At 43.4% G+C, this 22,741-nt stretch overlaps 1 protein-coding gene across 1 annotated transcript; it reads left to right on the top strand.

Annotated features, from left to right (window-relative positions):
* Positions 1–5,550: 5,550 nt before the first annotated feature.
* LOC127753812 (mannose/glucose-specific lectin-like) lies at positions 5,551–14,575 on the top strand. The gene is made up of 11 exons (XM_052279258.1): positions 5,551–5,652; positions 5,889–6,147; positions 6,239–6,464; positions 6,588–6,738; positions 7,178–7,381; positions 9,038–9,244; positions 9,529–9,795; positions 10,019–10,216; positions 13,228–13,491; positions 13,610–13,813; positions 14,330–14,575. Exons 1-11 carry the CDS (start codon positions 5,551–5,553, stop codon positions 14,573–14,575), a joined length of 2,328 nt encoding a protein of 775 aa, XP_052135218.1.
* The last annotated feature ends 8,166 nt before the right edge of the window (positions 14,576–22,741 follow it).

The following is a 22,741-nucleotide window of genomic DNA, read 5'->3' as shown; positions in this document are numbered from 1 at the left end:
TAATTACGACCAATGAAACATGGCTAGATGCCTCGAGCACGCAGCTCGTTCTGATACCAAAAAATCTAATACTACAATTATCCTATCAACTGAGCTAGTGGTAATTAAGCATGGCTAAGCATATAGTTCTAGCTAGCTCATCAAAGTAACACAAGGTAGTCGATTTATCACCCAAGGTTGACAAAGGACAGATATCAAATAATATGGCACAAGCAAGCAGATAGGTAAACCCTGATCCCATGTAATTAGCAAGACATGCAATTTTATTTGCAAACGATAAAACATTTATAAATTGGGATCAAGATGCTCAAAGGGAATAAGTGACTTGTCTTGCTTCTTCAAACAACCTTCCGAACTCTTTTCCTCGCAACTGCGGACTTCCGAAGCAGCGGATTCTACGCGCTGGCACGCAAAATGAGGAAAAACTCTAATAAAAACCAAGGAAACAATATATAAAAAGTAAACAAACATGTAGAGCTCAGTTTTAGATGAATTTTGCAAGTTGAATGGCCCAATTTGGAGTTCGTATGAATTAGATATAAATTTTAGAAGTTTTGAGCCATTTAAATTATTTTCTATAATTATTAACGAATTATTGCGCAATTACTATTTATTTTTACAAAGGAAAACGGGGGCGCTGACATCATCAAGGGAGAGGGGCGCCGACAGGCGGGCCCCGCACGTCAGCGGCATAAGGGGACAGGCGCACGGTGGACTCGGTCCACCGCGGCCGTGGCGGTACCGTGGACCTAGACCACGGGAGTGGTCCACGGGACCGACGGCGGCGCTGCAGGGGCACGGGCATGGCTCAAACCGGCCCGGCCGAGCGACGGCGCTCGGCGGTGCGGCCACCTGCAACGACGGCCGGCGATGGCGCACGCGGGCGACGACAGCGCACGCGAGAGAGCGGAGGTGCGGCACGACAAGGGGAGGCGGCAGCCGGCAGCGGCGCGAGCGCGGAGCACGGCAGCGGCGACCCGGTCAGACGGCCACCGACGGCGGCGGCGCGTCGCGAGCAAGCCTGGGAGGCGGCCTACGAAGGGGAGGAAGAGGGAGAGGGAGGGGAGTGCTCACCGTGGGGCACGACGGCGAAAGGGGCGGCCGACGGCAATGACCGGCGGTGGCGGGCTCCTCGGGAAGATGACGCGACGGAGCTCCGGCGACGGGCGTCGCTCAGGAACGGGCGGACGGACTGGGCTGCATCATGGGATGGAATGAGAGGTGTTAGGAGGGGAAGAGGTGGCTCACGGCGGCGTGAGTCGCCGACCGGAGATGAGAGAGAACGGCGGATGCTCACCTCGAGCGGAGAGGCCAGGGTTCCAACTGCGATTGGAGCAGGCAGAGTGGCAGCCGAGGGGCTGTGCGGTATGGCAGAGCCGGCGGAGGCGATGGTGTCGCGTGGAATGGTTGGCAGTGGCGGCAGATTGTGACTGGAGGTGGCGGCCTCGGGTTTGCTGTGGAGGTGCTTATTCGGTGGTGGAGAGGGGAAAATAGTCGGTGGCAGGGTTTGCCCTTGAGACGGCGAAGCCGGTGGAGGTTGTCGCGTGGCACGCCGGCGGCTAGGCCGGCGGCGATGTGCGGCTGGAGGCAGTACAGGCGGCAGTAGCTCGGCCTCGCGATGGGAATGGTGCTGCGGGGGTGGAAGTGGAGGACGGAGTGGATGCTGGGGCGCGGCACGACGCGACGCAGATTTTGGTGGCGGTGGCGCAGCGCGGCAGAGGCTGGAGCGGCTGTGGCGACTGGCTGGAGGGTCGCCAGCGATCGGTGGCGCGCGGGAGCGGCGCGGGGAGAGCGAGGGAGGCGACGGGAAGCTCCGGGGAGGAGGGAAAATGAGAGAGAGAACTCCGGGGTTCGTTTTTATAGGCTCGGGGAGGGAGAACCGTAGCCGAGTGGGGAGGCAACGGCCGGCGAAGTGGGGCGCCGACGTGGGGTGGTGGAGGGGTTAACCGGCGCCGACTTTCGCGGGGAGAGTGGGGGAATAGGTGGACGAGGTGGTGGGAACCGATTTTACTCGGTTTGGGAGCGAGGGTGCGAGTGGGAGGGCACCGAACTCGGCGGGACGTGGGCAGCAACGGCCGTCCATGGCGGCTTCGGCATGGGAAGCCGAAGGTAGGAGGAGGGCCTGACAAGTGGGGCCTCGGGTCCACCTGTCGGCCGGAGGGACGGCGAATGAACTTGAGGTAGGGAGGGGAGCCGAGCGGTCCGAGCGGCCCAAGAGGAGAGGGGAGGAGGGCGGCCGGGCCGGAGGAGAGAAGGGGAAGGGAGGGAGTTGGGCCGAATACGGCCCGAAGACAAAGAGGGGATTTTAAATCGTTTTCTATTTATTTAAATTGAGTTAATGAACTTTGTATTATTATAATTAATTATTGAGCTCCGAAAATTCACTGGAAAATTTCAGAGAATATATTAGGGCGCAAAGAATATTACAAAATATTCTCGGCCATGATTTTTAAAGGAAAATTTTAATTTCCTCATTATTTCACTTGATTAAATTGCTTTAGTTTTTATTTAATTTCTAGAAAATACATTACTTAATGATTTTTAAACCCAAACGAAAATCGGGGCGTACATTAGTTCTACTTGGACAAGGGGACATCTATGGGTATAAATACAAGAGCCCCTAGGAGGAGGGGGGACAGACCAACAAGACATACAAGCCAACACACGCCGCCAGACATCGACATCAGAGATTAGCCTAGACAAACCCCATAGTGTGCCTGCTGAGGCTAACAAGAGGGATCTAGCGCTATCTCTAATCTCGATGAGTTCATACTCAAGGAAGAAGACTACCCTATCATCGACTACGTGCTGGTTATCTATGCAGTCAAATCGACGACAGCTAGATAGGTTATTCCAATTATTGTACTTGTGTGATTCAAATGAATAGATAGCAACACCAGCTTTGGCCAAACAGGAGTAGGGCTAATACCTGTCAGATAAAGGACTCGAACCTGTATAAAATCCTTGTCTCCATCTCTTTTACCCCAATCTCGCATATACCCTGGTACCAACGATCCTCATACCATACAAATACCGTAGTCGAGACCTCGAACGTCGACAAGCTCAAGTCATGGTATCAATTATTTCTTTGACTCACTCTGACTAACAGCAATTACCAAATTTTGTTGTTAACAAACACTAGCCTGTTTGTCTCCTATTTGCTGCCTTGATTGTATGTGATGGGCAAACAGGGTAGTGTTGTTAACAACAAAATTTTTTAAGCAAAAATGGATTAATTACTAATGGCAATTACCAAATTACTAACGGCAATTACCAAATTTTGTTGTTAACAACTAGCCTGTTTGTCTACTATTTTTGAAAAAAAATTAGCTAATACTTAATTAATTAAATATTAGCTAATTAAATAAATATTAGCCAATTAATTAAGTATTAGCTAACTTTTTTTCAAAAATGGATCAATTTGATTTTTTTAAGCAACTTTCGTATAGAAACTTTTTTTAAAAAATACACCGTTTAGCAGTTTTAAAAGCGTGCGTGCGGAAAACGAGGGGGGATTGGGAACCAGGGGCAACGAACAAAGCATAAGTAATGCCAATTTAAGTAAAATATGTACAACATCACCAATATAAATGCATGTCTATCTGATATTATAACGTATAATGTATTGTATAATTTATAAAAATATCTAAATGTTTAAATAATATTAGTGGTATGGACTAGTGTTGTAAGATATGTTACTGTGATAATCTTAAGAGATAGGTTGAAGATCTGGAGTTAGGAAGAAATAGGGTATATTTCATACTTTCAGCAGATATAGTGTTGTGATCACCAGATATCCACATTATTCTCCGTATCCGTTAGAAACTCTGATATCGTATTTGTATTAGTAGCAAGAAAAATATCAGTATTCGTATTCATATCTATATTATCCGCTTCGACGAGAATCCGCGTTCGTTTTTCTCCGTAGCGAACGAAAACTATCCGCTCCATTTTCATCCCTACTGTGAGGGCTATGTGGTTGACCTTTCCACTTGATGGATGGGGCACCCGAGGCAGGGCACAGAGATCCCTGCCAGGAATCTAGGTGATGGAGGTAGCATCGAATTCATGTGTCGGGCTTGCCTTCCCCACCAGGCATCTGTGTCCCGTGGAGCTTGTGAAGGGGGTTGGAACTGCTGCCCCTCTCCGTGGTGGAGGAGGGCACATGCCCATTCAGACTTGGCAGAGGCAGACTCAGGCCAATAGCAGTGCAGGCCACACATAGCGTGTCTCTAGCCTCTCCAAAGCTGCCAAATCGGCCTAAGAATATCTATAAGCCATCGACTCCACAATGCATGTGACCTTTTTTGGTTGGCTTAAATAGGGCAAGCTACTCGCGAGGGAAGGGAATGAGCTCCGCAACGATGGCAACAGGATGCCCGATCTTCCGTCAGGTGAAGTTAACTATTGATTTGGCAAAAACTTGGCACATATGATCCGTCTTCTGATCAACACGATCCTAACCATGCAATCGCAACACCACATCTACTTTGGTTATTAACTATGCCGAAACCCGATTGATCTCACCAAGAAGGCTAATCCCCGCGTGTGAACCGAAGAACACAAGTAAGATTTGAAAGACAACTCAATTGCAAATGAATGATTAATCAAGAACTCGAAGCTAGGGTTCCACAAACCTAGCGGCGAAACTGTAATGGTAGAAATAATCTAAGCAAAACCAAACCATAACTCAACAACGGCTACTGAATATATATGTTCTAGGGTCGACCTTGGACCCCTAGACATGTCCTTATTAGACTCCGACACGATACACGGCCCCCTACGGGCCCAGAAACGGTGATGCTGCACCCAGATATATTCTGGACGTCTTCTTATTTCAACTATTCCTGTTGACTTGGAAGGAATTTTGACGTGAGACTAGATCCATTGGAATGGTAGTCTCGTTAGCTTTTCATACATATGTAGAATGTTGAAATCGGAGTCCAAATGCAATCTAGGCGACAATTTTAGTACGGACTGCCCCTGCAGCCCAAGGTGGACAAGAACTTGATATGGGTTGGGCCTCCATCTTAACTTGAATGCCCATGATGACCTTGTCCATCTCCTAGCCTCTCTTCAAGTGTTCCATGGTCCTCTCCATAGTTCTTAATCATAATTAAATTATTAGGTAGCAATTTATTCTCAAAATCACATAAAGATGTACTTAGGAACGAGTTCTCCTGTAAATTCAATTATCGGGCATGAGCTCTAGTGATTGAACCTTGTATAACAACTTGAGTATTGTGTATATCCAAAAAAGTGATAACCTAACTATGTGTATCCAGCATTCTGTAGTGACCATTTTCTTTTGAAGGATGCAACATGTTTACCATAGGGACAATGCTTTATGATGATCTTGCTTATGAGCAATTAATGGTCCATGCATACATTCAGCATTTTTACCTAGATAAAACACAAAACATTCATCTTTTTTCTTGTATGTTTGAAATATTTTCTGATGTGTTTAGAAAAGGGGTGTGAGAGCAGCCGGCAGATCGATATATTAACACTGCTATAATAACAGCCAGGGGGAAGTGAAACCATTCACAGATGACGGCAAATGATCTATCATTTCGGTATTTAGAAGATATTACAGATGGATTTTCACATGCCAGAAAAATTGGGAGTGGTGGGTATGGAGAGGTTTACAAGGTACAACTTATTTTGTGATTTATGTTTATTATTATGGATAAATCGCACACACTGTGCCACTGAGTTTCCCCCATGCATGTCGAAAACATGTCACATCCATTATGATTTCAACCTGAAACCAAATGTCAGTGCATATTTAGTCATTGGATGAAACTACGTGGCACAAAGTTAGAAACATAGTGCAAGAAAAGTAGTCCAAGTGTATACGATATTAATCTATTAAATGTCACAAACAGGGAGTGGAAAAAACAGGGAGAGAACTTGCCGTCAAGAAGCTTTATCAAATACCAGAGATTGATGATACACAATTTAAGAATGAATTCAATAACCTTATGAAGATCCAGCATCCAAATACTGTAAGGTTAATTGGTTATTGTTATGAAGTACATAATAGACATGTTGAGTACAACGGAGAATATGTTTTTGGTAAAACCATATACAGAGTTCTCTGCTTCGAATATTTGCAGAATGGTAGCCTTGACGAGCATCTATATGGTATATATTTTGATTCAATTCGATACATAAAAACTATATATATTATTTCTTCACTATACATTACATTTACATTTGTCTATATGTGCAAAAGAATCTCGTGAACTTGATTGGTGCACACGGTACAAAATAATTAAGGGAATTTGTGAAGGTTTATATTATCTTCATGGGCGATTGAAAGAATCAATTTACCATTTAGACCTTAAACCTGCCAATATACTACTTGATAGGAACATGGTTCCAAAAATTGCAGATTTTGGGTTATCAAGACTCTTCGGTGGAGAACAAACCCATACCACCAGAAATTGCATAGGCACAGAGTTAGTAAATTTCTTATTATATGGAATCGATCTCAATTTTTATGTGATCAGTCAAACAATGCATGCTTCTTATCCTATCCATCAATCCATGGTAGTCTAATTGATATTTCCACTGCCGTGCAGGTATTATATGCCACCAGAGTATATATCGAGACGTAAAATCTCAAATAAGTATGATATTTTCAGCTTAGGTGTTATAATCCTACAGATAATAGCAGGCCGTTCAGGATATTCCAAATGTGTTGACACGGCCCCGCATCAATTTTTTGAGCTTGTAAGAAAAGTTTTTACCTCATATCAAGAAGGCAGAGAAAAATTTCATTAATTTGACCAAATATTATGCATTGCGAATTCTATTTTCATAAGTTAGTTTTTTTAAAAGATAACAGAGAGATTTTATTAATGCACAAGTTACACTATATCTACACCCTCTGGCCCGAGGGCATATATATGATCGAAATTTGAGATTTGCACCGGTCCAATAAAAAGTATCTTAAGGTACTGGTAGCTCACGATACCAAATCGTTTTTTATCGTAAGATCTAACAATGCCCATCATGCTCAGCCAAATCCAATGATAGAAAATGATTTAGCTAGTACCGTGAAGTACCGGTATCTCGAGATAATTTTTGTTTGACCAGAGCAAATCTCTCAAAATTTACTGGACTATGAGGAATTTCATATATTTTAAATGCTATATTAAAAATTTTGCAGGTATACAAGAACTGGAAGGATAGGATAGAGGCAACATCAATGTATAATGCATCACTTGAAGAAGATTGCCAGCAAGTAAGGAGATGCATTGAGATAGCATTACGTTGCGTGGAGGTCGACAGACAGAAGAGACCTACTATACGGGACATTATTCGTGAGTTGAAGCAAACAGAAACTAATAGTTCAATGTCATCGTGGAACCAGGTATAGGACATTATTGATTTCCAGTGCAAAAGTTTTTAGACAATGGAATAATACAATAAAGCTATATTCATAATTTGATTTTTTTTACGGTGTTCAGTACTGGTAATCAATCTAGGCATTTTATCATTTTTAAAAAATTCCACTAAACCATATCTATTTATACTACCCCCTTAATTACAGATAATAGAACTAGAGCACCACTGCGGTGGTCTCTGTTGGAATTGGTAATTAGAAGTGATCTCAACCATAATATATAATTTATATATGAGTTTTACTACCAGTAAAGAAATATTCTACAGCAAGTAATCGAGGCGTCAGTACAAAAATATATGAAATTAGGCGGCAGTATAAATATATACTCCCTCCATCCTATAATATAAAGGATTTTGACTTTGCTTGTACTGTTTGACCACTCGTCTTATTCAAAAATTTTGTGCAAATATAAAAACGAAAAGTTGTGTTTGAAGTACTTTAGATAATAAAGTAAGTCACAAATAAAATAAATAATAATTCCAATTTTTGTTGAATAAGACGAATGGTCAAACGGTGCAAGAAAAAGTCAAAATCCCTTATATTATGGTACGGAGGGAGTATGAAATTAAATAACATAAATTAATGGTTTAGATTGATTCTGCTATTAGTAGAGCCTATTGTAAAACACTTCTAGAATTAAGGGGTATTTATTGGAGGCGTCATTTGAAGGTCCTCCCATTAATCTATTGCCTATACGGTCTGTCCTCCTGTAGTGGCGCTTCTATCCACCATAAGATGGCCACGCTAATGGGATTACACACGGAGAGTGGATCCATCCTTCTCTTTCGCCCTTTCCCTCATACCCAACAGTTTGGATTGTTTTTAGTGCAGGGGATGTCATGCTTTTATCTCTTTCATGGTGGGTTATGTGTCGTAGGCATGCAGCATGGCATGTTATTTTTTTCTTTTTCCTGATTATAGCCCACCTCACTATCTTGTGCGATTTATTTCAAAAGAAAATGTTTCTACTGGTAGTAAAACTCATAATAAATGGCTAGGATCATTTCTACTTGTGATAGTATCAGTAATAAAATACTACTAGTGGAGATTACCATAAGTACTTTAATTATTACCCACTCCTTATGGAGAAATGGCTAAAAAATCAACACATTATTGTAAAAAAAAAATGAAAACAAGATTTCAATTCATACACAACCTATTTTGCTAAACGATCATCCAAGTTTGTTGAAAAAACTCCATAACAGCCTTCTCCAAGGTGTTATAACCAATTATATTTGAACTATCCGGTACATGTTTTTTTCTATCAAGATAATGAAGTATAATTTTTTTTGACTCCTTACCAATTACAGAATGCACACAACCATAATTAAATTTGTGTACTATGATTTGAATCCCGATGAATAAAGTCATATACATAGTACTCCTATATGTTTTTCTATGATCATTGAGAGAAGGCAGCACCACACCCCGTTTTGTTATTTATGGATAAATTTATACTACCTTTAGGTACCTTCCTATTACAGAGGTACTAAGAGGCACCACAAATTAACACTTCAAAACCCCCAAATAATACGGTGCCTTTGTGATTCTTTATTAAACACTTTGAAATGGTTATTTTTACCGTTTGGTCTTCCAATTTTTTGTTATTTGGTTCATACTCAGGTTAGAATTGCCAAGATTGGGCAGTGGGGTGGAATCAGAGGTAGTTTTCGCGACATTGAGGTTGCACCATACCGTCTGAAGACCTTGATAATCGGTAGTGCCAAATTCATCTACTCCATTGCCTTTACTTACTACGACTATAATGGACAGCAGCACGAAGTAGGTCCATGGGGTGGTCATGGACCTGATATATGGAACAACCATACGGTGAGTGTGAATGTTAGTTAAAGTTTCTCACTATGAGAAATTTAGTCTAGCATAAGAGGTAGAGAGAAGATCAAAAAATTTTAGTGTTAAATTTTCTTCCTAGGTACTAAGTTATATCAAATTTTACATTAAAAAACTGTGGTACTAATATATTCTCCACAACCGTAAAATCACTCTCACAAGACAATTAGCATGAAGTAGGTCCATACATGCATTAGTTTTCTACTTCTTCTATTCATACATGTGTCCTTCAAATGTTGGCCAATCCTTTGATTCTCTTGCAGATTCAGCTTGACCAATCAGAATATCTAATGGAAATTGCTGGAACAATTAACTCACTTCCAAAGGCACCATATGGTGCTATAACATCTCTTACTTTGGTCACAAACGCCAGTAGCTATGGACCTTACGGTGAAGGAGGAGGAACCCATTTCAAGATTCCTACCAGGAACAATAGTAGTATTGTTGGCTTCTTTGGGCGTGTAGGGTGGTATGTGGAAGCATTTGGCATCTATGTGAACCCTAAGCTGGATGCAACCCAAGAAGATGAGGTATTTTATGTGTCCTTTCGCAAATATATATTGGCATTTTAAATAGTAATTTGGTGATGTTTAATTTGCTTTGTTATTATAATATACTAACGACACACATATTGTTAACATATTAACAAAGCCAAAACTTTTGGCATGCACCAACCCTCTATTACTGAAGATTAGCCCCTCTCTCTAACCTTTTTAGTTCTAACTTTTAATTTTGTTGATTTGTATTCATGAGACTGCGGTTGCCAAGATTGGGCCGTGGGGTGGAAATGGAGGGGAGGAACATGACATCGAAGTGGTACCACGCCGGCTTGAAAGTGTGACAATACACAGTGCTGACTTCGTGAATTCACTCGCATTTTCATATATTGATCAGAGTGGACATCATCATACTACTGGCCTGTGGGGCGGTCCTGGTGGGGAAATTCATGAGGTAAGTGAATGACTAGTTATTTATTTAGAAGGTAAGAATCCACTTGTGAGAGTGGTTTTGAGGTGAGCATCTCTTAAGTGACGAGGAGGTATATATCTTGAATAAGGATAGAAGAAAATCTCGCTTACTGATTACTCAAGCCAAATTAGAAAACATAAAGGGGGGCACATGGGGAGCTCAGGGAGCGATACCATGTTAGAAACAATAGAAAAAAATTATTTACCTCCGGCTGGTATAAAAAAAATCCCAACCCAAGCCCCTTGTCACTCCCTCTCCCTCTCCCGCCGCCTCCGCCTCCCCCTCACACCGCCACCTTTGCTCCGCGTCGTCGCCATTGCCGTCCCCGTCATCGAGCGCCTCCACCTCCACCTTCCCCTCGCGTCGCCGCCTCTGCCTCCATCTCCCTCTCGCACTATCGCCGTCACTGGGCGCAGCCGTCTCTGCCTCTGCCATCACCGAGCGCCGCCACTTTCGCCTCTGCCTCGTAGAAGTTAAAACCCTGTGCAGCACTAGAAAGTCACACAAGCTGTGAAACCCTTCTCGTCTAGCCTTTCCTCTCTATTCGCCGCCGCATGCCTTCTCCCACCATCGGCGCGAGAAGATGCTTGACATCAACCTCTTCCAAATGGAGAAGGGCGGCAACCCACTGCGCAAGTTGTAGCGCAACTGCTCCGCATCCTTCAAGCTCTTCGACGAGGTCATCGCCCTCAACTACTAGTGGTGCCAGAGTAAGAGGGCTTCTCCTCACCCGGACGGATCGAACCCTTGCTGATCCACAGTCCCTAACCCCTAGTATAATTCAAACTAGCAGCGTGGCACGCGCATTTGCGTGGCTAGCACCTAACTTATATTTGTTGGAATTTTTTTTAAAAAAAATCTCTATAAGACTCGGATCATCGTTAAGTTTGTTGAGCTGCTATAATACTTGCTATCCGTTGACCCTACCTTTATTGTCAATGCCCCTGGGCTAGTCATGTTTGTCAGTATCACTCTCCTCTTTGTTGTCAACTTGCCATCATGACCTTAAAAAAAATTATCTTATATTATCATTGAGGTTCATCTTTACTGTTTTTAGAAGTCCCACCGGATACCGCCCCTCCACTTGTCTATCTCAGTCCCTTATCTTCGTTGTCATAGAAACCTTTAAAAAACAAACCTTATCGTTGTCCCTTTTTCTTTTTATAGTTTCTAGATGTCTCGCCTACCACCACCTATCTATTCATTATCGTCCCTCCTCATCTATGTCATCAATACCTAGAAAAATTGAACCTTGTCATCAACTCAATGCCAGTGTTCCGCTTGCCAGCCCACTGCCTCTTGCCCCTTCAGTTTGTTGTCGCTGGCATCTTAAAAAAATCAAACCTTATCATTGTTAGGATTCCATTTTTATTATAGTTTTTAGAATTAATTCCTGTGAGCTGTCGCTGCCCTCCTGTGGCAACTGCCTCCCATCTAGCCGTACGCCTACCCATCGCTTCTCTTCTCTGTCATCTATAGCTACACCGGTAAGATTGAAAAATCAAACCGTATCATTGCTAGGATTCCCTTTTTTTATATAGTTTTTAGAATTCTTGCGAGCCATCGTTGCTTGACGCCTTATTTTGCCGTTCCTTGGCAATATGTTTGTTTTCTTTTGATTAAATGTAGTAGTTTTAACCCTGCAAACAATGACTTAGATAGAATATGGTCAAGAATTGATGATCGAACATTGGCAGGCTGCCATGTGCTGACCTTGATGACTTGATATTAATGTGATGTAATATTTGGATATTTATAGTACTCTTTAACCACAAAATTATCTCCAAATGCAAGAAAAAATGGGAATATATTTTTGTATTTCAATCTACAACCAACAAAAGAATTAAACTTATTATTTAACAAAACATTGATCATACTAAACTTGGTTTTCAATGACACCGTGTGCGTGCCGCATGGCTGCCAAAATCACCCGCTGTTGTGCAAGGAAAGCGGGCATTGGTTTGTCACCCGAGAGATTTTGGTTGTTAGCTGCCAGGTCTCTTTTCCGGTTGTATGCGGCAAGTGCCAAGCAAGGAGATTGATTTTCCCTCTTTCTTTTTTACGGCAAGTTTCTCCATGAACAAAATAAACATTGTCAGCCCTTTGTCTGGTTGGGCCATCAGAGTCCGAACAGATTTTTTTTTTATTTTGCTGTATATTATTTCTTTTTACAAAGTTTGAGTATGATTTGTCATGTACTCTTTCTTACTTATACTTTTCCGATCAATCTCAACTGTTAAAATATAAGTCTATCATGATCTAGTGGTGTGGATTATTTTCTTTTTCTCAGATTAATGTGCGAATTTCTAGCCCTCACAACGAACATGAAACTTTCTTTCAAAGTTGTCAAAATAGTGTAATAGATAGATTGATCGGACCTCTTTTGTATTAGTATATTATTACTTGAGGCATAGTATATTAATCTAATAAGGTCTAGATTCTTTTATTTTTTGTATAATAAAGGTGAGAACTTGTTTTTATGTCTCTTACAAGTAAGGCTTTTAAGAGAGTTTTAAATTAATTAGTATTTACTTTGGTCGCAAATATAAGCAATTCTAAGGATTTTAGCAAAGATCAAGTTAGAGGTGAAATTATTTTAATGTCCCTATAAATTAACTTAATTAATTGGGAATTATCATGCCTAACGATCCAATTACCAGGGAGCAATAAATATAGTGGATATATAGATGCATTAGAATGTGGTACTCTATAAATCTATAAATACTTATATCTGTGGACGGAGAAAGTAGAGGGCCTGACTGGCAACTCACAAGTCACTGCACAAGAAAATATTTCTTTAAGAAAAAACATACCATATCTCCAGCACTCAACAAACTTCCGAAGACATCAGTAATCTTATTATGCTGTACTCTGAGCCTGAGGGTAACCCCCTGGCATTCAATCTGATGATGTGGTTCAGTTATACGTCCATCCTCCACTAGTGGTGTTATTGCAAGAAAAAAAATAAGTATGCGTGTTTCCTACTGTTTCAGGTTCAGCTTGCCCCTTCAGAGTTTCTGATTGGGTTTTCTGGAACAACCGGTCGTTCTACTCCTGCACAAGTCGATGTCGTAACATCGCTGATTTTGATCACTAATGCCCGTAGCTACGGACCATTTGGTCGAGTAGCAGGAACTCGTTTCCAAGTTCCAATGCGGAACAATGCTAGCATCGTTGGCTTCTTCGGTCGAGCAGATCTGTATCTCAATGCAATTGGTGTCTATGCCAACCCTGAACAGCAAAACGTCGAACAAGAGGTATGTACACATTAATAATTGCTACTTTGATTCAAATCTCATTTATATCACCACCCACTATATATGTTGTAGACAATTTTGAAAGTTCACTAATGTGGTTTTTGCAACTAACCATTAGGTTGGGGTCACCAAGATTGGGCCATGGGGTGGAAATGGAGGGAGTGCTCATGACATCGACATCACTGTCACACCCCGACATCTGGAGAGCATAACAATTCGATCTGGCACCGTCATCGACTCACTTGGATTTACATACACCGACCATAATGGGCAAGAGAACTCCGTAGGTCCATGGGGTGGCACCGGCGGTGGAGTTTATAAGGTGGGTGCTGTACGTTCTTTTTTTTTTCCGAGGGAACGGATAGGAGCTCTGCTATTTCATTGATAGAAGGAAAAGAAAAAACAAATGAGTTGTACACTCATTTCTTCTGCTGCCAACAACCATTCCTTGAACCTCGGACAGGAAAACAAAAATATATATATATAGGCCGTGTTTAGTTACCTTCAAGCTTTCAAAAAGTCTGTCACATCAAATATTTGGACACATGCATAGAGCATTAAATGTGGACAAAAAAACAATTGCACAGTTTGCATGTAAATTGTGAGACGAATCTTTTGAGCCTAATTACGCCATGATTTGACAATGTGGTACTACAGTAAACATTTGCTAATGACGGATTAATTAGGCTTAATAGATTCGTCTCACAGTTTATACGTGAAATCTGTAATTTGTTTTGTTATTATTGTACGTTTAATTATTCAAATATGTGTCCGTATACGTCAAGAAAATTTTGGAGGAGGAACTAAACATGGCCACAACCGTATATTGTTCTTGCAGATTGAGCTTGGTCCTTCGGAATTTGTGACGGAAGTTTATGGTACAATCGGTCCGTTTCGTACCTGCTCCAGTATTATAACGTCACTCCTGTTCGTCACCAATGTTGGGAGGTATGGACCTTTCGGAGAAGGAAGAAACGGAACTCGTTTCCAGGTTCCATTGCACAGCGATGGCAGCATAGTTGGCTTCTTCGGTCGTGCAGGCAGGTATGTCGATTCGATTGGTTTCTATGTAACTCCTATTTGAGTGTTTTGCTAGTAATATGCCCTACGGGCCATTATAAAGATAACTGTATAACATACTATGTTTATGAATTAATGAATAAAGTTTTATTACGTTACTTCAAACAAATAACTTATCATTGATCAATCAGTATGTGAGACTCTTTGTAACGTCCCGATTTTTTCGTTGAGATGATAAAAACCTAAATTAGTTTTGTTTTAAAAAGTACCAAAGGTCTAGTACTTTGTGTAGTGCAGTGTGAAGTGCCAATATCTCAATTTAATCCATACTTGGAAAAGAATGAAATTACAATTCCAAAGTTTCAGTTCAAAACTCAAATTCATATTTGAAAACTCAAGTTACCTCTCATAATTTTCTCTCATTTTTTGTGTTCACATATCAACTTTTAATTCAGTTAAGGTAATTAACTCAATCTTAAGTAATATCTGAAAATTTGTGAAAAATGATAGTGCATAGCTGGGCCGCTCCTCTCCTCTTTCTCGTCCGCCCAACCCACCTCCTCTTTTTCTCCTTCCCTCCCAAGCCACCTCTGTTCTCCCCTTTTTCAGCAAGCCACAGCCCACACCCTGCAGCCAGCTTCCACACGCACGCGGCACGTCTACGTAGAGGGGCAATGGGTTAGCCGTTAGGGCTCATGGATTCTTTCACATTACACCTCAACCCTTAAATATTTTTAGCAAAAAACAAAAGTAAATTTCAGCTCAACCCTTTTTACCCAACCCTTATATTTCGTAGGCTAAAAAATTGGGTCAATTACCGCACCACATCCACATCCACCAACCACGGCGAGCGAGGCCGGCGGAGCTGGGAGGGCAAGCGGCCGGCCGGGGCCGGGGGCGGCGGCCGGCGGCGAGTGGTGGCGTGGCTGCGGAGGGTGGCGGCGGGCCGCACGGAGGGCGGCGGCTGCCGCCGGCTGATCTCCTCCCCACTCCTCCCCCTCATCCCCTCCCCTCTGGTGGGCGGCGGGATGAAGGCTGGCCGGCCGGCAGCGGCCGGGTGCGGGGCGGTGGGATGGAGGCCGGCCAACGGCAGCCTGGCGCGGGGCGGCAGGATGGGAGACCGGCCGGTGATGGCCGGGCGCGGGGCGGCGGCCTCGCCCTCCCCTCTGCCAGATCTGGCCGGAGGGGAGGCTGTGGGATGGGTGGCCGGCCGGCTGTGGGATGGGAGGCCGGCCCAATTTTATTTCTTTGAGTTTTTCTTGATTTTTTTGATGATTTGTAAATATTGTTGATTTGTGAATATATATGTGAATGGGTTTGTGAATGTTTCTGTGAATAAATTTGTGATGACGTGCTATGAATGAATTTGTGAATGAATTTGTGATGTTGTGAATGAACTTGTGATGATCTGTGTGAATGAATTTTTGATGTTGTGGATGAATTTGTGATGTGCCGTGAATCAATATGAAATGTCACAGTCTGAATTTCCGTTTTAGGATTTATAAATTATTTAATAAATTATTAATAGAATTTGTATTAAATGTTCATTAATTTACAAGTGAAGTTAAATGTGGGAAATAAAATTTCCTAAATGTAAAGCATGGTTGGATTTAATTTTTATTAAATTCTCCATGATTAATTATACTCTCTGAAATTTTCTCGGAATTTTCGGAGCTCAATTCCTAATGTTAATAATACAAAGAACAGTTTAGCAATTATTTAAATAATAAATTAATCATTAAATGATCTGGATATTATTATATTAAATACTTTGAGTGTCCAAGTATGTTCAAGATTTTTCTTGGAATTATTTGAGCATTGGAAGTATTTTTAACAATTGAAAGATCATCTCATTGGTTAATTTATTTGGAAAAGTAAATAAAAGTCCTCCTCATCAGCTTGGGCCGAATCCAGCCCATTCCCTCCTTTCCCCTCTCCCTTCCTCTCAGCCCAGACAAAGTCTGTTTGACCTCCCTGTCGCTAGAGTACTCCATCTTCCTCCTCCAGCCGACTGTCTCCCGTGCCGTGCACAGTGCCGCCGTTTCCCTTCCAAAATCCGGCCACCTCGTTGCTCCTTTTTCCAAATTAGTTGCGGGAATGGAATCCTCTCAATCTCCTCTTCCTTTTCCCCAAGAAATCCCCAAAAGTTTATATGGAAATCCTTTCCAATTTCGCGGTTCAACCTTTCCTTTTTCCGGCGAAGATCTAAACTTTCCCGAGTTTTTCCCGTCGTTGTGGGCTCGATCCCGGCCTCCCATGGCTATATAAAGGACCCCCTAGTCGTCCTCTACCCATCCCCTCAAGTCCCGTCCGCCGTCGTCGCCGGAATCGCTCTCCCCGCGCTCTCCCTCTCTCTCCACCTCCGGCCGCCGCTCCAGCCGCCATTCGCCGTCGCCCCGGCCGTCGCCGGTCAGTGCCGCCACCTCCCTCGGCTTCGCAGTGAAGAGCTCTACCCCGGCAGCCACCTCCGCGAAGACGCAAGCCATTGGAGCACCGTCGTCACCGTGAAGCCGATCTGTTCCATCTTCAGTCGCGCCGTTCGTCGTCGTCCGTCGTCGCCTTCGGTCGCCGTCGCCTCCTTTGGGTTCGCAGGAGCAAGGTGAAGCCCGGCCATCGGTTTTTCTTCGCCGAAGATCGCTGAAACGTCGCCGCCATCGCTGACCCGACCCCGTCGCCGCCTCTACCTCGCTGCCGGCCGTCTGCCGTCATCTTCCATCGTCGCGCCACCCCTCATGTCGTCATCATCTTCATGTGTTGTCGCCGGAAAGTCGTCGCCTTCATGGACAGTACCTCGCCGCCCTTCGAAGCTCGTCGCCAGCCATCTTTCGTTGCCGTTCGTCGTCGCGTAAGTGGTGGTAAGGGTCACTTTGATCCCCTCTTCCTCCCGGTGCCCTCCGTTTGCATTATTGTGCCGTTGTTCGCCGGCAACCGCCGCTCCCATGCCGTTCGCCGGTGTAGGTTTTTCCCTAGGGTCTTAATCCAATATAATCTAATCCGTGGTTTGTCTAGCGTTGTCATCTCCATGTGTTGCTATCGGAACGTTGTCATCATCCCTCCCTCTCTGATTGTTTTGGATCGGTGAGACGTCTATCCTTGTCTCATTGGTTTAGATTTCAACCCATCGGCCGCGCTTGCCAAGCCGCTTCGTCACAGCCGCAGCCGTGCCCGTTGCGTTGTTGTTCGCCGCGCTGCTGCCCTAGCCTGTGCACCGTCGCTACCGGTTGTGCCGTTGTTGCTTGCCGTCGCCGCTGCGCTAGTCGCCTAGTCGCCGTTGTGCCCTCCCTGCCACAGTCGTGTTGCTCCTGCTGTGCGTTACCGCTTGACTGCTAGCTGCTGTTTGGCCGCTGCTCGTGTGTGCCAAGTTGTTGCCGTCCCGCTACTGCAACCACCGAGCCACTGGTCGCCGTGCTGTGTTGTGTCGTGCCGTGCCGTTGCTGCTATAGTGTGTCGCGGCCGTGCGTCACTTAAACCTAGCCGCCGCTATCCCGCGTTGTCGTTGTTGTGGTTTGTTCGATGCCGTTGCCCGGTAGCCGAGTTGCAAAGCCTAAGGTGCATCCCTAAATTCCTACCGGCCTATCGTTTGCCGTACCGGGGCTTTACCGTGAATCGTGTCTAGCCCACCGATTTAGTCGCAGCCGTTATTGAGTTGTTCGCTCGTTCGTTCGTCCGTCTGGAGTCGTCCTTTAGTTTAGAGCCGTTTAGAGCCGCCAGTTTCGTTCGCCGGTTTCGGTTGATCATTTGGGTGATCCCGTGTCACGTAGAATTGACTCGTTGAGTCGATATCTCGTGAGGCTCGCTTGCCAGATCAATCTAAGCCATCCGATCTTGGTCAACTCTCGGTCAAGATTAATCTTAGCCATCCAAAATCAATATAAATCATTTCCTCTCTTTTCAGTAGCATATTATTTCTTTTTAATATATGTCATCTACCAAATATGATCTAATCTTTTTCCGGAGGATGTTTTAATCTTTTATCTCAGTTATAAATCTTTTGTAAATTGTTTAATTAATTTGGAATAGTCTTTTCTTTAATAGGCATTAATTGGAATTAATCTTGTAAAATTCATAATTAATTCATATGAAGTCAGAATGAGGCCGTTCAAGTCTCATAATTCATCTAAAATTATGACCTACATGTTTGTTTACTTTATATGTATTGTTTATTTGGTTTTTATTAGTCTTTTTCCTCGTTTTGTGTGTTAGCTTGGTGTTTCCGTCGTTTTGAAGGATCGTAAGTGCATCAGAAGTATTCAAGAAGATTAATTGAAGACCCGTTATTGCAAGGCAAGTCACACAGATCCCAAACACAATTCCTTTGAGCATGTTGATCCTATATTTAAATTCTCTATTTATTTCAACTGTGCATTTATTTTTGAATGTCACCGGGTGGTGTGAACCTATTCCTTTGTTATGGCCAGTTTGCATTGATTACCCTATTTCTTGATTACCTCGGGTTATAATTTGACTAGTTAGATTTATATATTGGTTCAACTAGATGTATTAGATATAATTGCTTAGCCATGCTTAGAAACAATAGCTCACTAATGGGACAAATCATGCTTCACTATCACTTGTGGATATTTAATGGAAGCTCACGATGGTCAATCGTGATTGGTTAATTAATTAATGTGCCAACTAAAACTTGATAATGGTGGGTTGTGAGCACATGGTTTTGATGGTCGTGCTCATGACAATTAAGGACCGGTTCACGAGTTTCGGTTGTGAAACATTAACCGTGCCAACCACAAGCCAGCGTGGGCAACGGCTTTACCTTTAGTATAGCATGGTTCATTGCGGAGCACCAGACTGAGAAGTGGCGGAGATAAGCCCACGGGGGTCGCTGGGGAGTCCATGCCTTGTTTATAAGGGGGTGATTATGATCCAGAAACGGTGCACTGTGGTGGATTGTGTTGTGCGAGGGGTACTGTCACAGCTCCTTTCCGAGGTATCGTGGTGGTATTGAGGCGCATGGTGACATGTTGTGGAGCTGTGTCTTGTGGGTACAGTGGTACACCTCTGGCCAGAGTAAAACTATTCGAATAGCCGTGCCCGCGGTTATGGGCGGGTCTAACAATGTCTTTCGTGATTAGTCTCACACTTCTCACCATAATAAACGATGCTATAACTGGTAATAATTTAATTTAGCTCCTGGTTTGGAATGGTACATTCCTGGTTTGGAGATAGATCTGTGCAGCCGGGTATGGTTGTTCAGGATGGTTGGGCCTGAGCAGCATGGGTGTGCTGTTCAGTGTTAATTAATATTGATGATTAATTACTCTACTGTTTTACTACTCTTAAATGTTTGCTAAATGCTGCTTTTGCAAATGTGACCTATATTATGCCATCCTTTGGTATCCTTGTGCACTTGCATATTTGCTGTGTGGCTTGCTGAGTATGTCATATGCTCACCTTGCAATGATCAATCAAACCTCAGTTGAAGACAAGTTGCGAAGGAGAAGACGTTTGGCTTATACCCCAGTTGAGCTGCCTGTGGGAGTGGAGCCGGAGCTTCGTTAGACCATAATTCCGCTGCAGTTTTCTTTTCTTTTGTAAGTATGTAACGTTATTATATTGATGAATCTGTATATTAAATTGTCAGTTTGTATACCTTGGCTGATTCCTGGACGAGGATTTAATGCACAAATTAGTTCGGAAATTACTAGTGAATTTCCGGGCGTGACATGAAAGGAGGAAAAAAAAAGAAAAAAACGAAGGTGGAAAAAAGAAAAAAAACATAGTCACCAATCAGGACTAAAGATGCATCTTTACTCCCGGATATTTCAACCGGGAAGATAGTGATCTTTAGTCCCGGATTCGTAGTCCTGATTTGCTACCCGGAACTATAGGGATTGCAAACCGGGACTAAAAAGGTTTGTGTAGTAGTGCTTGGTTCGACCCATCATCCTTTGCACTGCCCCGAGGAGATGAGTTGAATCCGTAAGCTCTCCCTGAGGAAACGCATTAGCTAGCTAGCCTCTCATATCATCTATAGATTAGATTATCCACAGATCATCATTAGATACATTTCCCAATAATTAGTATTAGATCATTTTAATTTTAGCCACATCACCAAGCAACACTGCCCGCGATGTAAGCTGCGGCTGCTACCTTTTCTACATCACACGTTTGTCATCATCGCCGACACTGCATCACCAGTTATCTTCAACAACACCAGTGGTCTTCATCAATTTGCTGCCGCCGACTCATCCACATAGATAGACACCTCGCGTCCTCTGATAGATTAATATACAAGATGCTTCCTCAACGACATCGACCGCGTCCTCAACGACGGCAAAGACCGCATCACCAACGACGGCATCGACCACGTCATCTACGACAACAACGACTGCATCAACTCGGGCAACACTATTGTGGTGACCGCTACGCAGCGCAGAAGGACCATCCAAAGTGGTGGCCTTATTGCCAACGACGCTCTCTGACATATGCAAGACGTCTCCAATGGCATCGTTTGACATCTACAAGGTACAAAATGCTAACAATTGCAGTTTCGTCTACACAATGGCGTAAATTTTTTTCGCCTATGGCTATTTGCGGCTACTCCAACTACCATGACTACTACGACGGCTACTATATGGTCGGCTACATCGACATACATTTACAGCAAAAATCATTGACGGAAACTCCAGTCAAAGCATCCGTGTCACAACCGCTATGACTACGGGAGGGAATAATGGAGAGTCAAGGGACGACATAGAAGGGGACGCAGGCACCAAGTGGAGGACCATCCATCAGAGATGCAATCGATGATGGTGAGTCGAAGGAGATGAAGAAATAGAAGATTTCAAATCTAGTCCAGTTGCGCTTCTGTTGATGGTCCTTAAATCATAATATCTGACCGTCAATACCTGCATATAATGGAATAAAATATGGTATCCAACCTTGTGGTAGGGTTTATTACTTATCATTTCCACTAGTGTTGGTATATATTTTGATGCAAGTGACAAACTAACAACATTGAGAGCAAATATACATGAAGGAGGAGGATAATCAAACACATATCCAAACTTATGGAGTTTTGGACCCAAAAACCCAACTAAACACCTCCAAATGGGTCCATCCACCATGCCAATGGGCTGAGGGCCTCGAAATTAGTGTCCACGAGGAAAAACGGGCCGAACGGAGCTGTCCCGGGTTGGAGGGTCTTGATTTCATCCCAATGACGGTTGGAGGGTAGTTTGGTGGTTTCCCATACCTGTAACCGTCATATGGAGCCTATAAAAGGAGGAGCTCTCCCTCACTTTCAACACACAACTTTGAGCTGAATTACAAGAGGCTCTATTGTATCTTTTGTACATTAGAAAATAGGTAGAGAGTGAGGGGAAGCTCTGGAGGAGTGCCTGGAAGTTTGGCACTCATCCGACTTTAACCTCGACGAGTGTAGCTTTCTAGGAGGAATTCTGGAGGAGTACCGGAGTTGTCGGTACACTCTGCTCCGGGTTCGGAGAACTTTTTCTATTAAGTAAGCATTTGGGATCCTTTCTTTTGTTATTTAATTACTTAGTCTAAGTAAGATAGTTTTCCATCTTTGCGGGTTCATTGTTTAGTATTTGTACTAAGTGCTCTAGTATTAGGACTATGGATAGAAAAGGAAGTTCCTGCGCAAGTATTAGAGTAATAATTAATAACTTAGGCGTGGTGTCTAGGTTAGAGATTACCTTTGTTTGTTGTGTATCCCACGGATTTGTCAGAGGTAGGCGGCAGGTGGTGACAGCCCTGAATCCCGTCCCAGTAATCCTCGACGTTCGGATACATCATAGAGCTATAGCCGGAACCATGTTGGCAAATTAAACCAGCAGGGCTCAGTGCCCGAAGCAACAGATAGGAAATTACCTTTACTTAGCTTAGATAACTAAAACACATAGAAAGTCCTCTCTAGCCTAGCCATCCTACCAATAGTTGTTGTCCTTGGATCATCTTAGCCTTAGGTAGATTACACATGTTTCCTGAGTTCAATATCCTTTTGGGGTCACCCGAAGGTGAAGTGCTATAGCGGTATTCCGTGCGCTTGCGGATTTATCTGTGGTCATAAGAAATACCAACAGCTTCACTCCCATTACTACTGAGGGGGTGTCATCGCTATCATCCATGACACTCCTGCTATGACTGCAGGAGGGAATAGAGGAGAGTCAAGGGACGACACAGAAGGGGACCCATGCACCAGGTGGAGGACCGTCCACTAGAGATGCAATCAATGATGGTGAGTCAAAGG

The sequence above is a fragment of the Oryza glaberrima genome, chromosome 11, assembly GCF_000147395.1.
Source record: "Oryza glaberrima chromosome 11, OglaRS2, whole genome shotgun sequence".
NCBI lineage: Eukaryota > Viridiplantae > Streptophyta > Magnoliopsida > Poales > Poaceae > Oryza > Oryza glaberrima.
Note: the sequence above shows the minus strand (reverse complement) of the source record. Positions and strands in the feature narration are given on the sequence as shown.

Coding starts and splice junctions, on each gene's coding strand:
- LOC127753812 (XM_052279258.1), top strand. CDS start 5,551: ATGACGGCAAATGATCTATCATTTCGGTATTTAGAAGATATTACAGAT. Junction 9,245..9,528: donor ATATATGGAACAACCATACG/GTGAGTGTGAAT, acceptor ATTCTCTTGCAG/ATTCAGCTTGACCAATCAGA. Junction 13,492..13,609: donor AGCAAAACGTCGAACAAGAG/GTATGTACACAT, acceptor ACTAACCATTAG/GTTGGGGTCACCAAGATTGG.